At 34.1% G+C, this 20,720-nt stretch overlaps 1 protein-coding gene across 1 annotated transcript; it reads left to right on the top strand.

Annotated features, from left to right (window-relative positions):
* The first annotated feature begins 6,393 nt into the window (after nucleotides 1-6,393).
* LOC132554155 (protein aurora borealis-like) lies at nucleotides 6,394-20,169 on the top strand. Its single transcript, XM_060218457.1, has 12 exons — nucleotides 6,394-6,614; nucleotides 8,192-8,537; nucleotides 9,763-9,851; nucleotides 10,566-10,690; nucleotides 12,767-12,856; nucleotides 13,496-13,552; nucleotides 13,903-14,023; nucleotides 14,605-14,731; nucleotides 16,007-16,139; nucleotides 17,071-17,349; nucleotides 18,327-19,118; nucleotides 20,084-20,169. Exons 1-12 carry the CDS (start codon nucleotides 6,394-6,396, stop codon nucleotides 20,167-20,169), a joined length of 2,466 nt encoding a protein of 821 aa, XP_060074440.1.
* The last annotated feature ends 551 nt before the right edge of the window (nucleotides 20,170-20,720 follow it).

The raw sequence follows: 20,720 nt of genomic DNA, 5'->3' as shown, positions 1-20,720 counted from the left end.
AGGTGATACCCCCTGTTTGATTAATGCTGATTGACGAGTACACAATGTTCTAGGTGATACCCTCTGTTTGATTAATGCTGATTGACGAGTACACAATGTTCTAGGTGATACCCTGCTTGATTAATGCTGATTGACGAGTACACAATGTTCTAGGTGATACCCTCTGTTTGATTAATGCTGATTGACGAGTACACAATGTTCTAGGTGATACCCTCTGTTTGATTAATGCTGATTGACGTTGAACATGACATTATTATTTAACCTGGTCCCTATGAAAGACGTTGTAAAATATGTATATGCAAAATGAATAACTACAAAATACTGTTAATCTTGTCCTAACAGTTTTCATGTAACGGGCTACTAGATAACAAAAAAACTTTCATATTAGGTGCTTAAAAACCTTTCATCAACATGTCAGATCAGTGATTAATCTAGGCTTTAGGGGAAGATGTCTCTTGCAGAAATATGGGCCAAAACTTGACTTAGCATTTGAGCAAGCCAGGGGAAAACCTAAGCCATTGTGCATGAAGCCAGCAGAAATTTAAATAGGATTTCAGGTTGATACAAAAGAGTGCAATCTGGGAGCATTTGACAGCATTATTTACATAGAGAATATCGGGGAAATTTTATCCATTATTATAGAGAAAATACCCATAAACAGCATTAAAATGAACATAGATTGGGCAGATAATGGATGATTTCATTCAGATACAGTGAATACACTTATATTTATATGATATTGAATAATGTATTAACAAACAAGATATTGTATAGCCCTAGACCTACATACACAATCCTGAATAAACTTAGACCTAATTACAAAACACTGGATAACCCTAGACTTACATACACATAACTATATACAAAGTAAAACACACGTCAAATGCTGATGTTCTCAAACACCCTGCAGGTGTGGAGTGTTACCTGGGTGTAGGCGATTCAGTATGGCCCATGTTTCAACCTTGGTGTTTCAGCCGGCCAACACCGACGAGATAAGATAGGGCAGGGTTAGAAAAATCCACCCGTCTGCTCGTCTAGACGAGTCAAAGCTACATGCGGGCGAGTGATTTGTTTCAGCTACTTGTGCGGCGGGCAAGTGAAATTTGTAGTTATAACTATTGAATATTCCATAATAAATTATGGTTATCAACTTAAACACTCTTAAAATTAATTCAAGTCCACTGATCGATCAGATACATCGATGTAGTATCCTTGTTTACACTATGTGTCAAGACTCAGGCTGATCTAGACTACGCGAAAACCTAATACATCACCACAAATGTTGCAAACAAGGTTGTTTTGTGTATGTAGTTACTGTCAAAAACTTGATGTTCTCGCTCGCGTTAACAGTGAATTATGTTACATTTTTTTCACTTATTGTTATAGTAAAGGATTATCTGTGTATAAATTCATTTGCAAATTTTATTAAATGTTTCACTGATTGTTTTGATAAATTGCCTTCTGTGGTCTGTTATATCAACAAAATTTGGTCAACATAACAGTTACCGCTTCGTAAGAAATGCCTACCATTATCTGTTAACAGCATATCAAACATCAACAATAGTGGTCACCATATCGTAAGAAAGGTTCCGGACCGTCGGTCATGTCTGGCAAAATTCCCTCCGGTCCGGCACTTTTGTCAAGTCGTCGGTCCGGTCAACTGGCAAATGTTTTTGGCACAAGTATCTATTTTTGCCAGCGTTTTTCGTACGAAAGAGACAAGTTTCCGGTATAATAACTTCGAAATGTATCGACTTTTTTTATTTGTTAAGCAATGCCAGCCTATCCAATCAATTTGCTTGTATCATAGCCGATTTGTAAATGCTGTTAGCAAAGTTCCCGGACGAAAACAAGAATAAAATTTCGATTATTGGAAACATTTTCAATACATTTCCGCTTTGGAACATCATGTAATGTATTAACATATCGTCGTTACATTAATAATAATAATGATGACTCTGAATGTCTAGACTTTCAAGATGAAATGATGAACTTTGAGACTATTATTACATGTCTAAGGAAATAGGGATCTACTGAAATATGCAAGATCACTATGCAAGCAGAAATGTATCTGTGTATAATTGTGTTGCATGAATAAAGTTAAATATGCTGTTTTTTTTGGAGAATATTGTTGTTTATTTTTTGGTCTGGCAGATTTTTTTCCAGTCTGGCAGAAAAATAACTACCCCAGTCTGGATGACTGGCAATTTTTCATCCCTTTTGCGAAGACTGTGATGAGGATTATATGTGGATCAAATAGAAAAAAATCGTTCAATATCGGCTCTGTAGCTTATATACCTGTGTGGCTTATAACCTGGGAAATATGTTATATGTTTAGTCCATGGCAAAATGTATAAACTTGGTAAAATTCATCACTTTAAATCCTGACATTGGCATACATATCGCAAACAAAATCACGAAGCGATGTGTGAGACGAAATACAATTCATTGATCAAACTTCTGTGCCGACCACGTTCAAGAGGTGCAACACAAAATCAGATGATCAAATGTGGCGTCACTATAAATAACACAAATCCAAAGGCGGTAATCATTGAATTTAGATTAGTGTAAACATTGCATAGTGAAAGTAACACTTCATGATTGACCATAAACATTGTACTGTGCATACACAAGTCAGACCCAGAGCCACAGGTAACACATGTACTCCACAGTATGACTGTTAGTTAGACAAGTCATTTGTCTCAATCACTTATACCCAACATCCATCTACAAGGAGTTGAGCCAGTTTCAGTTTACAGGGAAACGGGCGGGTTGTTGACTGTTGAATCGGTGTGTCTGTAAGTGGTAGGGATTGACAGTCAAAACTGTGTGGGTGTTTGAGAACCACAACACTTGACATGTAATGTACTTAATACCTCTAGTTTAGCCTATACACAAGATACTGAATAATCTTAGACATACATACAAGGCCATGGTAAAACCCCAAACCTAGCCATATACAATGCACTGAATAACCTTAGACCTACAGTACAGTATAACATACTGGGACAATGAATTACCCTATATATAGAATAGCAGAACTTCAAGATGTAAGAGTTGTCAACAATTATAACAGCTGTATCCTAGAAGTTGATGGTCACAGTAACACATACCTTGACAGCCGCTGTCTCTCTCCTCAGCTCCTGTATAACAAGAGCTAGAGCTTCAGGGTTTACTCCACTCTCACACAGCCTAACACATGTGGTCAACGTCTCAGCATCAAGTCCTGTGTTCAGAAGTCGTGATATTTCTAATAATGCTGCAAAACAAAGAAAAGTTGATTTTAATGAGATGTTAATGTGAGATAGTCATTAGTCTAGATCTTTAGGAATGGGGCCTAGCTGTGGTTGTAAGTTTGGGAATTATATTATAAAAAATCTCAATAAAAAACCCAATAAGATATTTAAATTCAATCATAATTCATAGGTTTATATATCTTGTGACACTAGTACTGCCATCAAGGATAAGAGCACATCTTATTTCTTGCACAATTGACTTCTGAATTTCAAATGGTAAGGCAACCTTCATCACTTTCTATAAATGTATCCACTATTACACAAAAGGTGCTAAATGGTCTGATTTCAAAAAATGAGGCGTTATGGTTGACATTTCACATAACTGGCCTCAAAATCTAAGTGCAAACTTGCACAGATGACTAAATAAGATCATTAGGTCCACCTTCATTTGTTAAATGAACAACTCTGGTCAAACGTGTAAATGTAAACAACCCAATCTGGCACCAATTTCTTTCTTTTTATAATTTGTTTTTATATTTTGGAATCATTTTGAACATATACATAGATATATTAAGAAACATAGGACAATAATATACACTGCATTCTCCTAATGATTCACACATTTAGAAAAACATTGTCTGAATCCTTTAGAAGATCAGCAATCATATGTATTCCTGATCTATAAAATGATTTGTAGAAAATAGGTTTACCTGCGACACTTATATCTTTATTAAGCCAAATGCACTTTGTCAAGAATGATCTTTTTTGTAATTCTTTTATTTCACTAGAATTATTTAATTTGTACCAAGCAATGAAGACATCTTTCCAAAAATTATTTGTACATAAGCTACCACATTTTAATACATATTCACCATCAATATTTGATAAAAGATCAATATCAATATTCTCCTTTAAAATAATAAATAATTAATTGTTCACTTAACATTACTGTGTAATGTGTTGAACCATTTTAAATATCATTGCCAAAGTTGAAAAAAATCTTTTCTTATGAAATTTCAGGACCAAGAGTCGAATGCTTTTTCAAAATCTACCATCAAAATCATTTCGGGAATATCATTTTCTCCAGTAAATTTCGTAATATCATAGAGTAAACATGTATTCCCTCCAATGTATCTCCCTGATAAGAATCCTGGCTGATCATTACTTATTAGTTTATTTTAAAAAAAAAACCAAACACACTTTTATTCTGTATGAGATCATTCCATTAGCAATTTTATATGTAATATTAAGTTAAGAAATTAGATGCCACAGTTACATGAATCTTTGCTGATTAAGGAATATCAAAAACTTAAAATTGCCCAAAGGAAATCATTAAGTTAAGGAAAACTCCTTTCTTCAGGTAAACCAACAAATCAGGCTATATGTATATTGGGCAAATGTAAACCACCAAGCTATACCTGCTCACAATCTTAGTGTGCACATCGGAAAAACAGAAAACAAATCTAGCAAGTTGGTAAAACAAATTAGTTTTGTCATAGAACAAAATTTTCCAGTGAGTTGGTTGAATTTCATCAGTGCAACTTTTGGTACTTGCATCCCTTTATCAACATGTTCTGTTGTGAGAAAAGAAATTTCCAAAATTCATTATCAAAACACTGCAAGCAAACATCATGCTAAAAGTGCACATATGGCCCGAATTAAGACTAAGGATTTGATCTGAATATAGAGGCCTAAAGGCCCGAGTTCACTGCCGGCTAAGTAAGACTTAGTAAGTAAGTCAGAATATGCATCAACGGGATGCTTATTTCGAGATGACACAATAAGTGAATGACGCCATTTTGGATGGATTCGCTATAGATTCGTTACATATTTCGTCGTCCATTTTTTCCCCGATCTGCGAAAAAGAAATCTGACCGACGTCACCAGCATATATTTGTCCTATAAACGTACAAGTCAAATCTGCCTATTTACCTAGATTTACTCGTGCTCCAGTACCTCCTAATAGTTTTTTTATAACTTACGATGTGCTTAAGATTTCTTTACTCAAGGAAGAATCTGGGGCTTGAATAAATTTGATATGGCTAAGTAGTTGCATTCCGATGAATATGCGACACGAAACATCTAGAATCTTTCACAGTATGGCCGTAACTTGCCATGTTATCATGACAGTTACATGTTTAGACCATCTGAATTCGACATTTGAATACACAATAAAATATATGAACAATATAAGACAAATAAACAAAGATGTGTTGAACCTACAATCCATGGTTTCCCTTGCAGAAGACACTCTACGTTTCCCCGCTGAGTTAGAGTCCGCCATGTTTGACGTAATAGGGTGAACGGAGCAGTAAAATATGCTTTCAAGCCTTTTAATTTTAATTTGACATCTCTATCGACAACTTTCCTTTCATTTTGAAAATCTGATGTAAAAAGTGAAATAAGCATTGGGAATTATTTTTTATCGATATGATAAAACTTTGATACTCTAGAAGGACTTATTTTTTTTATTAATTTACAAAAATAAAAACTCTTTTCAATATTACAGTATTGTGACAAAAGTAATTATAGATTTAATGAAAAATTGTGACGATATAAATTTAATGCTTTGATAACAAATTATTATTCTTATCTGATAAATTTATTTCTAGTATATCAAGATTATTACCGGAAGTTTACATTTTATGGCGGGATTTCAAATTTTGGCTGACAGCTAGAACGTGTTCAAACACAGTACAACGAACTTTTAAATAAACGTATTTCCGTTCCTAGTTATACCACATATCGATGTCAGATCCGGAAATCCTTCTACAGTTCGGACAATTTGTAAATTTGGATGATTGGAAGCATATCACATTCCGAAATTACCAATATATTCTGAAGGTAACGGTCGCGTTTGGAACAGGGAAAGAAAATAGAGCTACCAAAGCGTATTCGAAATGTTGTTCTTGTTGACGTCAAAATGATATGACATACTTTAAGTTTATTTTTTCGTGTGTTAAAATGTTGTCATATTATGTAACTTTTGAACCTGCTGGGGGTACATACAGCAGTATTAACGAAAGCCAACTTCTTAATTTCCTATTCCAGCTGCATGTGTTTTTCATAACGTTATGATCTTGGTTTACAGATTTGTTCCTTTGAAGATACACCATCTACATGAGAGTACAAAAACCTAAGTTCAATTCACCAAAACATGGAAGAGGTCACGGTCAAAGAACCAGAGGTGAAAGATTTGATTTCAGCAGTAAATAGCCCAATCAAAGATATTGGACCAAAAACTGTTGTCAGGAGTCTCCCATTTGAAAAGCATTTCCTTGATGAATTCAATGATGAAAGTATGCCAAGTCCTATACGTCCATCCAAAGTACATACTCCATCATCAAAGATGCTGGGACACCCGACATTCATGTCCAGGTAATTGAAATTATTAAAAGAAGCCATTCTATGTAGGTACATGTAAGGGTAGCTTTTGAGTTCCTCATGGCTCCTATACACCAGATGCTATACATACTGTCCTCAGGTCCATACTAGTGTGAAGGGTTCTGGCTATCTATTTGCAATTTAAATTTTATCATGTTTGTCGTTGTTAGTCAGAATTCCTTCAAATACATGTATATAAAACACAAAATTTTAGCAACCTATGCATGGGTTGGCTTACAGGTGAAGTTTAATATGATTTAAAATATTTCCATATCAGTGTTGATGGGAAGTAAAAAAGGTTTTTCGATTATTGATTTAGGTTATTGTCAAAGCCATTGACAGATGTAACCTAAATATATTAACTCATTTTTTTGATATCTGCATTTTTTCAAGCAGCTTTTAGAAACGGCCACTACTCTTGGAAGTGTTTACTTTTTGGTTGATATCAAATTTTCGATTGGCATATCTTGCAAGCAATGTATTGATGGCCATGATCAAAATATGCTTGAAACTGGTTGACAGAATAAATAGGTTTATATGTATGTAGTTAATGACTGTCAATGGATTTCACACTTATATAAGATAGGAGCAGGGTTTTCCATAATTTTGTTAGTAGTAGGCTGTGTAGTGAAAGTAGGAGGCTGGCCTGCCGTGTATGTGTAGTCGTGTACGGAACATTATTACAGAACTGGATTGGTGTAGACGGCCAAATGATCAAAGTAGCCTGTCAAATTGGCCAGCGACCGGCTCTTATGGAAAACCTTGTCGGAGAAAAAAATCTTATTGTATTATTTAAATGACATTGTACTATTATCATTGCATTAAGCATATTGGTTCATACCAGTCATCTGTGCATGTATGTCAAAATATCTAACATCTGGCATAGGAACTAGAAAAAACTCAAGCTATAAGGCCAGACAAAAAAAATGTTTCCTGTAACACGTTGGAAAAATTAGGATAAATAGGTATTATTTCAACAAGTAATCTTAAATAATTTAAATTTGAATTTAAATAGGAGAGATCTTGACTTTAAAATTACTTCTTTGACAAGTGCCCTGAAGATTTAGGGTATGCACTTAATATTTGGATAGGTAGATAGGGTTGTTGGAAACAAGGAATACATTTTTGTTTGGCCTAATAGTAAGGTTAATTTAGTGGTTATCATAACCATCTCTGTGAGTTTTTTTTTTTTTTTTTTTGTCTGCATTAGAATGCAAAGAAATGGTCGGAACCCTTCAGACTTATTTTCGGATTGTTATTTTCTTTCATATTTTTTTATAATTTTTTTTATTCAAATTTAGATATTCTTTCTCAGAGCCTATATTACTACAACAGAAATATTCAAACAAGATTTTGATAGTTTTGCCTACATACATGTATCTCTATACTGATATCAACAGAAGAACTGGACATGCTATACTTAACCTTCAACTGAGTAACAAAAAGAGAAAGATATTGCGTGTCATAAAATACTTTTGTTGGTTGCTTTGATTTTGATCAGTGCATTGCCTTTTAGCGTATATGTTGAAATTATGTAAGGATTTTATATAAATCAATTTCTTTTTTTCAAGTCCAAGTCCTGCACACAAGATGCCAGGAAGTGGCACACGAAGTGAACTCTATCTCAAGTCAGTGATGTCATCTCCTTATCAACACAAGACCTACACTCCATTGTCGGCAACACCTGCTGGGCTCAGTCCAATGTTCCAGACCCCAATCAGGAAAACTAATGAAGTTCCTAGTCATTATAATACCCCACAGATGAACAGGCTTCCCCCTGGGTTTCCCCAATATACACCCAAAGGGGAGATAATCACAAATCCCTTTGATAATGGGATGTATGGCGAGGTTGGTGGACCAATATTCATGAGTCCTGGAGTATTTGCTGTACGCTCATCTCCAGATAATGAAGAAAAGGTAAAAATTTTAGAGTAAGAGTTTTACTTGTATACATACTGATAATGAAAAATAACATCCATTTTGCGGTTTTATCTGATTTATTGTTAATCAGTTAAGTTAACCAATTTAATCAAAATATGAGTAACCAGTTATGGTATATACTCAACATTTGTATTTGAATGTTTGTCTATCATGAAGTTCTCATTAGTTATTTATACATTTATCTCTAGTGTGATTTCACTATTAAAACTTAGAATTTGCCTTATATTTCATGATGCTTGTAACCACATAGTAAATCAAGTCAACAAAGCACAGTCTATATATTTATTTATTAAATAAACATTCATCATAAATGATATCTGATTTATAAATTTAAGTAGTTTGGAGAAACTACCTCTCTTACATACTATCCCCCACCTCATCCCACTCTCCCAACCCCTCCCCTCCTCACATTCCAATGATCCCATCACTCCTTTCTTTTTGACCCTTCCCCTCCACACTCTCCATCACCCTTTTTTCTATGCTTTTTTCATCTTTTGTTTGTGTGAGTGCAAGTGAGAATGATCCAGTATATAATTATCCATTAAGGATCAGTGTTTATGGGGTTTTCATGTACATGTATTGTGTATGTTTGTTTTACATGTAAATTCTTCAAAAATTAAAAAAATAACACCCATATATATATATATATATATATCTTTTTATATATATATACATACAGTATTTGACCTGTGAGGTGCATAGAAATGTCCACATACATTTAGTTACAGAAACACAAGCTCTTATTTGTCTTGTAAGGTTGAATGCAATATACTGAAATACCTGGAACTGTAAAATCATATTTTAGGGAATGGAGACTCAGATTTCATGGTTTTTCCAAAAATACACACTTTTGTATGCATTTGATAAATCTTGATTACAAAATCCTCATGTACCAACTCAACTTTTATCATTTCAATTGCTGAGCGACTATTTTCATCAGTTCATTTTTTTTTTATTTTTGTTTTGTTTTTTGTGTTGTGTATAAAAGTTTAAAGTGTTTTGGTTATTATATAACCTCTGTATGGTCATGTTCTATTAGCCAAGAAAATGAAATTAAGAAATTTTTGTTTTCTTTTATTGAAAATATTTTTATGTGATATTAGTTCTGATTGTGGACAAAAATCATCGTAATTTCCTTTAGCAAATCATGTGAAATGTTCGACTTTAAGATGATATCATTTGTATGTTACACTCATTACAGAAGGTGTTCAGTTGGGCCATAGAGCATATTGCTGAGTTAAACCCTGCAGATATTGAGGAGAATCCTAAACAACAGACTGCTCATTCTCTGTAAGTAAATCTAGCATTCGATAATATCATCTCAAAGAGTCTTATAAACGATAACTGTGTCCAGCTAAAAGCCACAAGTCCTATGTGGATTTTAGACATAGTTGCATATTTTCATACGAGTAGACCTGGGCCGCTTGCATTTTTCCAGTCGTAACGACATGCAGGTGCCACGGATTCATTCTGCATAAATTACATTTTTCCCGAAGCTAGAAAATAAGATATTTTTCATTTCTCCACTAAATATTAAGACATTTACAGATTTCTGAGTATCTGTAGAAATTGAGTGTCACAAATTTTCACTGTTAATAGCATTACAGGAAGCTTTAACCAGTATCTTGTAACTTGTATCTAATTTCTAAATATACATTCTAGATCTTAGTGGTCCAATCTCCATTAACATAATTTTATGCACCTCATTGCAGTTGCTACTAGTTGTGTTTTCCAGAAATAAGAAAGCGTAACTGTTATCTCTTAGATGGAGATGAAAATGTAAACATGATCAATTTGCATTGAGTTTGGGAGTTAATGTTGTATTTATCAAGAAATGCATTTAGCTGTGTTGGTTGGTCAGGAACATGCTATGGCAGACATCAATCAAAAGATAGGTAATTGTGCTAGCTACTTTAACACTTATTTTACATGAAATTATTTCATTTTGAAAAAGATGGCGTAGATTGTAGTAAAATATCACACTTTGTTGTATATGTACCACAGACCTGACCGAGAGACTGAGGCGAGAGTACAACAAGCTATAGAGAAGTATTTCTCCGATAACCTGGTAGCTCCCTCTCCATGGTCAGACCCAAAGGCACCTGTCATTAAGACCACACCAAATTCAGGTAAAGTTGAGTGTGATAGAGTTTTGTCACAGTGTTCATAACCAAAATATCTCCATTATTTCTGTGTATGTAAATCCTTCTTATTTAAATTATTCACTTAGAATCAGTTCTACCAGTCATCTCTGAATCAGTTCTACCAATCATCTCCGAATCAGTTCTACCAATCAGAATCAGTTCTACCAATAATCTCAGAATCAGTTCTACCAATCATCTCTGAATCAGTTCTACCAATCATCTCCGAATCAGTTCTACCAATCATCTCCGAATCAGTTCTACCAATCATCTCCGAATCAGTTCTACCAATCATCTCCGAATCAGTTCTACCAATCATCTCCGAATCAGTTCTACCAATCATCTCCGAATCAGTTCTACCAATCATCTCCGAATCAGTTCTACCAATCATCTCTGAATCAGTTCTACCAATCATCTCCGAATCAGTTCTACCAATCATCTCCGAATCAGTTCTACCAATCATCTCCGAAGCAGTTCTACCAATCATCTCCGAATCAGAATCAGTTCTACCAATCATCTCCGAATCAGTTCTACCAATCATCTCCGAATCAGTTCTACCAATCATCTCCGAATCAGTTCTACCAATCAGAATCAGTTCTACCAATCATCTCTGAATCAGTTCTACCAATCATCTCCGAATCAGTTCTACCAATCATCTCTGAATCAGTTCTACCAATCATCTCCGAATCAGTTCTACCAATCATCTCAAATCAGTTCTACCAATCATCCCCGAATCAGTTCTACCAATCAGAATCAGTTCTACCAATCATCTCCGAATCAGTTCTACCAATCAGAATCAGTTCTACCAATCATCTCTGAATCAGTTCTACCAATCATCTCCGAATCAGTTCTACCAATCATCTCCGAATCAGTTCTACCAATCATCTCCGAATCAGTTCTACCAATCATCTCTGAATCAGTTCTACCAATCATCTCAAATCATCTACCAATCAGAATCAGTTCTACCAATCATCTCCGAATCAGTTCTACCAATCATCTCCGAATCAGTTCTACCAATCATCTCAGAATCAGTTCTACCAATCATCTCAGAATCAGTTCTACCAATCATCTCCGAATCAGTTCTACCAATCATCTCCGAATCAGTTCTACCAATCATCTCTCAGTTCTACCAATCAGTGCAATACCAATCATCTCCAGTTCTACCAATCATCTCCGAATCAGTTCTACCAATCATCTCCGAATCAGTTCTACCAATCATCTCCGAATCAGTTCTACCAATCATCTCTGAATCAGTTCTACCAATCATCTCTGAATCAGTTCTACCAATCATCTCCGAATCAGTTCTACCAATCATCTCCGAATCAGTTCTACCAATCATCTCCGAATCAGTTCTACCAATCATCTCCGAATCAGTTCTACCAATCATCTTAGAATCAGTTCTACCAATCATCTCAGAATCAGAATCAGTTCTACCAATCATCTCAGAATCAGTTCTACCAATCATCTCCGAATCAGTTCTACCAATCATCTCCGAATCAGTTCTACCAATCATCTCCGAATCAGTTCTACCAATCATCTCCGAATCAGTTCTACCAATCAGAATCAGTTCTACCAATCATCTCTGAATCAGTTCTACCAATCATCTCTGAATCAGTTCTACCAATCATCTCCGAATCAGTTCTACCAATCATCTCAGAATCAGTTCTACCAATCATCTCCGAATCAGTTCTACCAATCATCTCCGAATCAGTTCTACCAATCATCTCTGAATCAGTGCAATAATCATCTCCGAATCAGTTCTACCAATCATCTCAGAATCAGTTCTACCAATCATCTCCGAATCAGTTCTACCAATCATCTCCGAATCAGTTCTACCAATCATCTCTGAATCAGTGCAATAAGTAATAGAATCTTGGTTATCTCTGTAGATACTGGTTTACCTTTGAAATGTGTGTTGATAGAAAGAAGGAAAAAGTTAAGACATAACTGCATATGGTAAAAATGTACGAAGTTGTCCATGGAATGACTAAAGGATGTATGAATTTCATTCTAATTTGTTTAGAAATGTTGATTTTAAGTTGTTTTGTTAATTGGCGTTGACAGATGAGCGGTTGCCTAAGTCTTGTTTAGAGCCAGACCTTCAGGGATCAATACAGAAGCAGCTTCCGCAGAAATCTATCCGGACACAGGAAGGTGAGAGTCTGATGCTGCAGGCGTATATATGTATCAGTTGTGACTTTAAAGTCCTGTTATTGAATAATAATATAATGTGCAATGATGACTCTCCTGAGTCTCTGTTGATTTGTCCAAAGTTAAATGCCATGTAGTAAATTTTGAAGTCAATATTGAAATTCCCTTCGAATGAAATAGGACTGAATATTTGTTTCTCATTCTCTGTAAGTTCAAACTCAATTTTTTAAATGTTAAACATATGATTACCAAACTTACCAATTAAGTTTATATAACATCACGTACTTCCAAAAGTTTTCTTTACAAATCAATTGTGCCTTTGTTTGAAAAAAACAGGAAATCTGACCATGTCAGTTCATATATGTTAATTTGTATGTAACTTTACTTATTCTTCTTGTTCATTAAGAAAGTATTATTCATGGTTCACACAGATATGGAAAGTTTTTCAAATTTGAATCTTTTCCTTGAAAAGTCTTGAAATTTTGCATTTTTGCCTTGAAAAGTCCTTGAATTTCTTTAAAAAAAAATCTCAAGGTCTATGTGAACTATTTAGTGATTTCTTTAAATTTTATAATTGAAACAAAACATGTTTATAGGAAAATCATCTTTACTGAGAAAAATGATAATTGACTTTATTTGTAGTTGGTTGCCAAACCATGCTGACTCTACCAGTAGATTTTGATATCAACAACGTTTTAGGTAAGATACATATGCATAATGCTTCAGTTTGAAAAATAATATAATTTTACAAGATGTTCAGTTGTAACTGAATTTTTTTTGCTATAAATTATACAATTCTTTTATCAACAAATTAGCTCCCTCTCCATTTTTGCAGAATCGTTAACTTTAGAATTGTGAGCTAAAAGTAGTTAACAAATAATCCTTCCCCAATCTTTAGTACTTAACTTTTAACACTAAGGGAGGGGGCCAGGCTTATTTGAGGATAAATACATTTAATTATCACATTTTTATTGAGGACATTTGGTAATGTTTTTATGTCTAGATATATGTTTACACTATAATATAAAATCCATTGATGATGATTACAGGCCAACATATGACATGTGAACTCAGCGATGAAAACAACCAAGAGATGCTAAGCACCTCTTCTCTCAGACGCAAGCTGTTTTTCCAGGCAGATACAAGTAGTGTTGCTCCCAGTCCTGTTAAGTGAGTCCAGGGGGTGTTTTATTTGATAAAAGCCTAAACAGTTTGACTAGTTCAAGAGGCATTTGGTTATATAGCCTTAAGAATAGACCTGGTGATTTGTTCTGATTTTGCTCTCTGACAACCATTGACATTCAGTGGTTTGGAAATTAAAATCATGGAAAATAACAATATCTTGTACATTAGCATTTTTAATAAGCTTGAATCTTTTCTTGGATGCAATCTAGAAATTTGAAAACAAAATTTGCTATCCAGATTGTGACTAAAACCTAGGAAAACTATGCAAAGAAGGAAAGCCTTGTTGGTAATTTCAATAACTTAATTGTTTTGCCATAAAGAATATAATTTGTGGTAAATTGGTATCCTATTTCTTCAGTGACAAAGCAGTTATCAACGTGATATGTTACCTTTAACTCCTTGCATGTTGCCTCTGTTTCCCTTAGAAATATTTGTTTGGGGGGGGGGGGGACTATACTTTAAAACTACTGTAGAAAACAGTTAAGAGGTTTAATTTCATGAAACTTTTAAAAAGAATATCCATATTTTATAAGTAAGTAGCATTAAATGCTGCCATTTTATTCCAGGGCAGGGCCATTTGAGGGTGACCATAGTTTAGTGAACATCTGTGCTTCGCCTCGAGTGTTACCAGTCAAACAGACAAAACTGCCAGAAAGCTGGGATCAAGCCACGCCCCTAAAGACTCCTTCACGGGTAAGTATGCCATCATTAGGCAGATTGGTCGTGTGATTAAGTCACTGGTTTGTTATACTGATTACCAAAACTTGACTTGTGATGTATGCATCACATATTCCTGAGAACCTCAGTTTTCTAAGTGTGGTTAATAAAAGCTGGGAATTGCAGGGTTGTATCTATATATCTTAGTGATTATAAGATGTACAGTGTGATACATACCCTTCAACCTTTGATTAAATCATTTTTGATATTAAATTTGCTGTTAGTGTTATTTAATGCTGAATTTAAGAGGGACATAAAAAGTCCATTACAATATTATATAGTATCAGAACAAGATACCAGTGTGAAGTGTAAATAATAAAAAATATTAATAAAAAAAGTAAAAAAAAAACCAATAATAGAAACCTTTCTTACTAGTTATAATGAAATGAAAATATATATTTTTAAAAAAAGTTCTCTACATAACGATCAGGAGAAATTTTAATTAGCGTCTTTTTTGAGCAACTGTAATAGACAATATATCATATAAAAGTAGCAAAGAGATATCAAAAATTGAATTAGAAGGCAAATGTGATACATATTGAATTGCGATGTATCATTTTGCCTCTTATGGATGTCACTTTTTGTTGCTGCTCTCCCTATAACTTCGTTTCATAATATAGGTGATTCTTACAGTACTGTTGAAATTTTGATATTTAAAGGACTGAAAAATGGTGTTTCTTGCTTTGGTCACTCCAGTGGAAACTAAAAACAGTGGAAAAAATATTCCAAAACATTTAAATGAAACTGGTGTTTTTAAATTATTTTTTTTAGTAATAAATACATCAAAGCATATTTGAAATTTTTGGTGTTTTTAAAGTTCAAGACTTTTAATACAGGATAGTATTGGTTAATCAAACCATATTCTCAAATATGGATTTCATGGACCACTTTGTACTACAGCATTGTGTCATGTAGGGATTGAAGGCACACTGGCTTTTGACGCAAATTCCTTGTCCTATCCTTAAACAAAACACCTTTCTCTACCTCTTCTACTTGACTGAGCTCTAAATAACTTGATAACCATAGATAATTTGTGAACCACTGTGAGACAGCAATGTTGTTTTGATGAAATAGTTTATAAGAATCTCAAATTATTATTTCTATACTAATTTTAAAATTATTTTTAATGAATAGTTAAAATTGTTGGTACAATTTTGATTTGAATATAATCCATGTCCACAAACAGTAGCAATATTTCTGGAATCAGTCAGTCTTGCATAATTGGAGTAAACAAAATTTTCTCCATTTCAGAACCAGTTTTCATCTAGTCCCATTAAAAATACTGATAGCTTGCCTCTACCAAAACACAGCCACTCTCCACCACTAGAGGACTTCTCAGACACAGAGTTATCTCCCATTTTCCGAGGTCACCAGAGTCGTACTGGTACGTATTGTCCTTAAAATGGACCCAGCTGAATAGGAAAATTAGACATGTTTTTGTCAAAAGTTGTTCAATATCAGGAAATACTATGGTGAATGTGTTAGACACATAAACATGAATCCATGTCAACATTTTGGTATCTATGACGACACTTCAAAAAGTATTTCTGCAATTTTCCTTCTAGTTTCTTTATTTTCGTGTCTGATTTTAATTTTAGAAGTTTTTCATAGGGTAATCTGACCTGAAGGGTCATGTTTTGTTCATTGTTATCTGCTGCAGATTAACTTTTAACATTATAAAGTTCATCTCAATTTCTACCTGTGAGATTGAGCTGAAACTTGCCTGAAATGATCCTGAGAAGGAAGATGGTTCTGACCAAGTGTTGTTATTCTTTGGGTCAGTCATTAATTCATTATGGCCGCCATTTAAAAAAAAGAAAAACACATTTGAAACTTTTCTTGGTTCAATGGTGCCATTGAGCTGGAAATGGGTGGGAGTGTTAATGAAGGAAAGCAGACAAAGTTGCTTTTATTTTTCAGACCTTATCAAAAGTTCTTTAAGTCCTACTTTGGGATTGAACTGAAGCTTGCCTGAAATACTCTGACCAAATGAAGTTATTTTCTGGGTCATTCCGAAATCCAATATGGCCACTGGTGCCACTGAGATAAAATTTAATGAGAATGTTAAGAAACTGAAACAACGAGTGTTTTTTGTCTTAACTGCTAATACAATCCACGCTGTTTTAATAATTTCATGACTGTTTCTACTTCTACAACTGCTTTTATATTATAATTAGGTCTTTATGGTCATGGGCCTCTTGTTTGATATTATAATTCAGTTGTTGTACTTGTAGATATTTAAACTCTTTTTGTCTTCAAGTTTTTTTGGTTCAATATTTTAAAGTTTTTTATCTAACCTTTAACCTTCTTTCCAGCTAAATCAAGATCATCAGGATTCTTTGTACCTCATGAGGGTAGTTTTGTGGAGGATGACATTTTTTCCGCAGGGGAGAGAAAAGCTTTATTCACGCAAGATCTTCCTTTGAGTCCTGAAATTTCTCCAATTAAAAGTCAAATTAACTGGGATGTTTCTCCAGAGGAAGGTCGTCATCCGTCTCGTACGTCTTTAGAAAGTCCTGGAATTTCTCCGATCAGATCAGAATCTCCATACAATGAGGAAAATGCTGATGGGTCCTTCATACAGGATAACAAGGGTAGGTGTCATGTGTAATGAAGAAAACGATGAACTGTTTTTAGTACTGTAAAATTGTATATTTTCAATGAACGCAAATTTTGTAGTTTTACAAAAATATGTATGGTTGTTGGCACTAGTTTTTATTGATAAACCTTGCCTTTGAAAGCCACTAGTACTCTCCTGCAATAGTTTTCAATTTTTATGTGTTCATCTTTTTTAATGGACATCTGAATAGGTAAATTAAGAAAATAAATTTCAGGAAAATTAATGATTTGTTTTTTTACAGTTTTTTTTTTTCACTTAAATGAATCCTTCAGGATTGGCTTCATTTGAAAATGTTTTGACAACTTTACAAATTAATTTGAATCTTGTACAAGCAGCAGAACTCGTTAGTGAAAAAGTCCATTTGTATTTATAAATATGTAAATGTCAAATTTTTTTTTACTTGAGTAAAATTCCAATTTTGTTCAAGATGTTGATTATAGAAGGAAGTGATTTTAACACTTGGAAATCATCATTATTTTACATAAAACGATAACTAATTCTTTTAGGAATTATTGTATAACTATCAATAAGCCCATGCTTGGTAATAAGCCCACTCATTTCCTTTATAGAAATATAGAAATGACATCAAATGTTATATAATTGGCCCAAATATAACTTTGCACCTTACCTGGTTCCAATTGGCTTGTTACAATGAAGTGATAGGAGATTGCATTCTGAAGTCTAATTTTTGCCTGTACCATTTTATGCGGGAGGAGGGATATAATTTTACCCATATTTATCTGTCATCTTGTGGCCTTTTCTGAATGAATTTCTTAACTTGAGAATCTCTCAAAATGTTTAGTTTATATTTACCCCCATAGTATTTATAACATCAAGTTTTATACAGCTGATCGGATTCTGGTTTTTACAGCAGTGGGGGCATTCATGTCTTGTAGACTTTTTCTAAATCTTATAATTAAATTTGGATTCTTGATGATTTCAATATTAAAGGCTTCACATTAGAAGAGGAGGATGATGATGTAGTTACTCCAGTAGCCAGTAAGGAGTGTTCTGTGAAGAAGAAGACCGTATCTAATCGCAAAATCTCTCACCTCAGTCGACATAAACATCGGACCAGCTTGTTCCAAGAGGACTTAGATAACACACCAATGGACTACGACTCGGTACCGCCAATCAAAAACCTAAGATTTGCTGATGATATAAAGACTTCTAGTTTACTTGTAACAACTAAAGATTTTTCTATGGCTGAGATGGATTTCAGCCAAGACAATAATGCAGGATATTCCACCAATCAGGATACAGGATATCAGACTGCAAGTTTACAGTCCACCAATCAGGAAACAGGCTTGCATACAAACTTGACATCACAGTTTAATTCACTTCCTTTTAATACCACAAACCAGGATGTCGGAAGTTCCATCGAGAGCATGTTCTGTCCTGGTACTTCTGAAGAACTCCCCAAGCAGGATGACAGTGCATTCATGTCTGGCGAAAATATCACCTGTGGTGACACGGACAGCAGTAAGAAAGAGGTTGTGCAACAGCTTCTAGATCTCACAAACTTAGACAAATTTGAGCAAGAAGATGAGATTTTAGAGCGTGCAAAAAGAGCCCTATCTATGGCAAACAGACTCTTACCAAGTCAAGACCAAGGTTCTAGACCTGATAGAGATCATATTCCTCAAAAGGGGCTACAGATACTTCATGAACTTGAGCCATTAGTATCAACAGTTGAAAAAACAGCTCCTGTTGGTGTTACAGACACTGAGACAGAGTCAGCAAGTAAGTACTGGAACATGTCTGTAGATAGTGTGTAATGAGGTTTTACAAGTGTCTTATGACTGAAATTGAATAAAAGATTGATGGGTTTCATTATTTGCATTAAGGAATGAAAAGAAAAAAAATGACCAATCAGAAAGCTGCATTTTGCATACAAACAACGAAAAATTATATGATAATGACGAAAATGATTTTTTAAAGTGAGCTATTCCAGTAAAAGATTTACTTGACTCCAGGACTCTTTCATTAAGACTTTTATCCACAGTTCAGCTTCTCACCTACTACTATGCAAATAACCCATTAAATTCTGTTGGTGGTACCTCTAAACAAAACCTGGAATCCTAGGATGGGATAAAATCTTTATTAAAATAGCCTATCGTATCCTTTTTATTACATTATTATTTGTTAATAAGGGATGGAATGTATACATTAAGGTACTTGGGATGAAAAAACTGTAAGATGGTTTCATTGAAGGCGTTGATGTTATGTTTCATAGCGTTCAACATTGGATGATGGTTACAATGAGAAGACAAATATATGTGTTATGTACTTGATAAAGTCAACCTGATTTGGTGAATTCTGAATGATAGAAAAACTCTACCTTTCCTGATTTTTGTACATTGCTGATAAAGAAACCTAGAGTTAAACTTGTCCCTTTAATGTGATCATAATGCCCAAAATGTTAATCTTTTCTACCAGGTATTTGATGTCATATTTATTTGTATTCAAGAAATATAGACTTAAATAGGCTCAGCCTGATGTCCTCCAATCCCTTTCATGTATATATTTATATGTCATTAAAATTGTTTGAAATTTCAATTGAATACAGAGCTCACAAGAATTAAACTGTGGAAAACATTTCTGGTATACATCATTTGGTGACATTCACAGCCTTTTTTCTATAGTATTTGTATGTTCTTCATAGAGGTTAATAGAAAAAAATGTTTTCATTTCTTTTCTCTTTACAGGTGAAAAAGCTCTAGCAATCTTGCGTCGTGCTGGTGAGGATCTTGCCAAAATCGGAACATTTTTAGAACAAAAACCATCAGTTTAAAAGAAATTTACACCAATTTTATTGTGCACGATGATCATGTCAGAAGAATGATGATTATGTCAGAAATATTGGCTATTTTTGCAAAAGGCTATTCCAGTAAAACATCTATTTGACCCCAGGATTCCAAAATTAATCACTTCTATCCACAGTTACTAACTCTGCCTATTGCTTCTGAGTAAATCATCTGGTAAATTCTTAAGGGTTGTATCCCTATACCCAAAAACCAGGAGCCATGGTCTGCTGTCCGTTTCGATAGTAATGACTAAACATTAACATAAAAAGCAGGAGCTTATACATACTTTATAAAGAAACTTTGTCAGTTTGTCTACATAGACAATGCATTAAATTCAACATCACCTGATACAAGATTTGTTGTAAGGGTTAAATTTGATAATAAGAAATATATCATATGATTTTGGTTTTAAAATCTTTTTCATACATGATATACATAACATTGTGTTGTGGAAAATTAGATCGTGATTCAAATAAAACAAAATGAGATTGATAGCTGTTAATTCAAATGAAACAATTTATGTGGAATTTAAAGGTGA

This window comes from Ylistrum balloti, unplaced genomic scaffold (genome assembly GCF_031769215.1).
Source record: "Ylistrum balloti isolate Yb309-2 unplaced genomic scaffold, AGI_CSIRO_Ybal_v1 Utg370386, whole genome shotgun sequence".
In the NCBI taxonomy this organism is placed as follows: domain Eukaryota; kingdom Metazoa; phylum Mollusca; class Bivalvia; order Pectinida; family Pectinidae; genus Ylistrum; species Ylistrum balloti.
This window is presented reverse-complemented; position numbering and strand designations above follow the sequence as displayed.

Bases quoted from the DNA above. Each gene is read 5' to 3' on its own strand.
- LOC132554155 (XM_060218457.1), top strand. From the start codon at position 6,394: ATGGAAGAGGTCACGGTCAAAGAACCAGAGGTGAAAGATTTGATTTCA. The intron at 17,350-18,326 runs GTAGGTGTCATG...TCAATATTAAAG, and splicing joins CTTCATACAGGATAACAAGG to GCTTCACATTAGAAGAGGAG. The intron at 19,119-20,083 runs GTAAGTACTGGA...TTCTCTTTACAG, and splicing joins CACTGAGACAGAGTCAGCAA to GTGAAAAAGCTCTAGCAATC.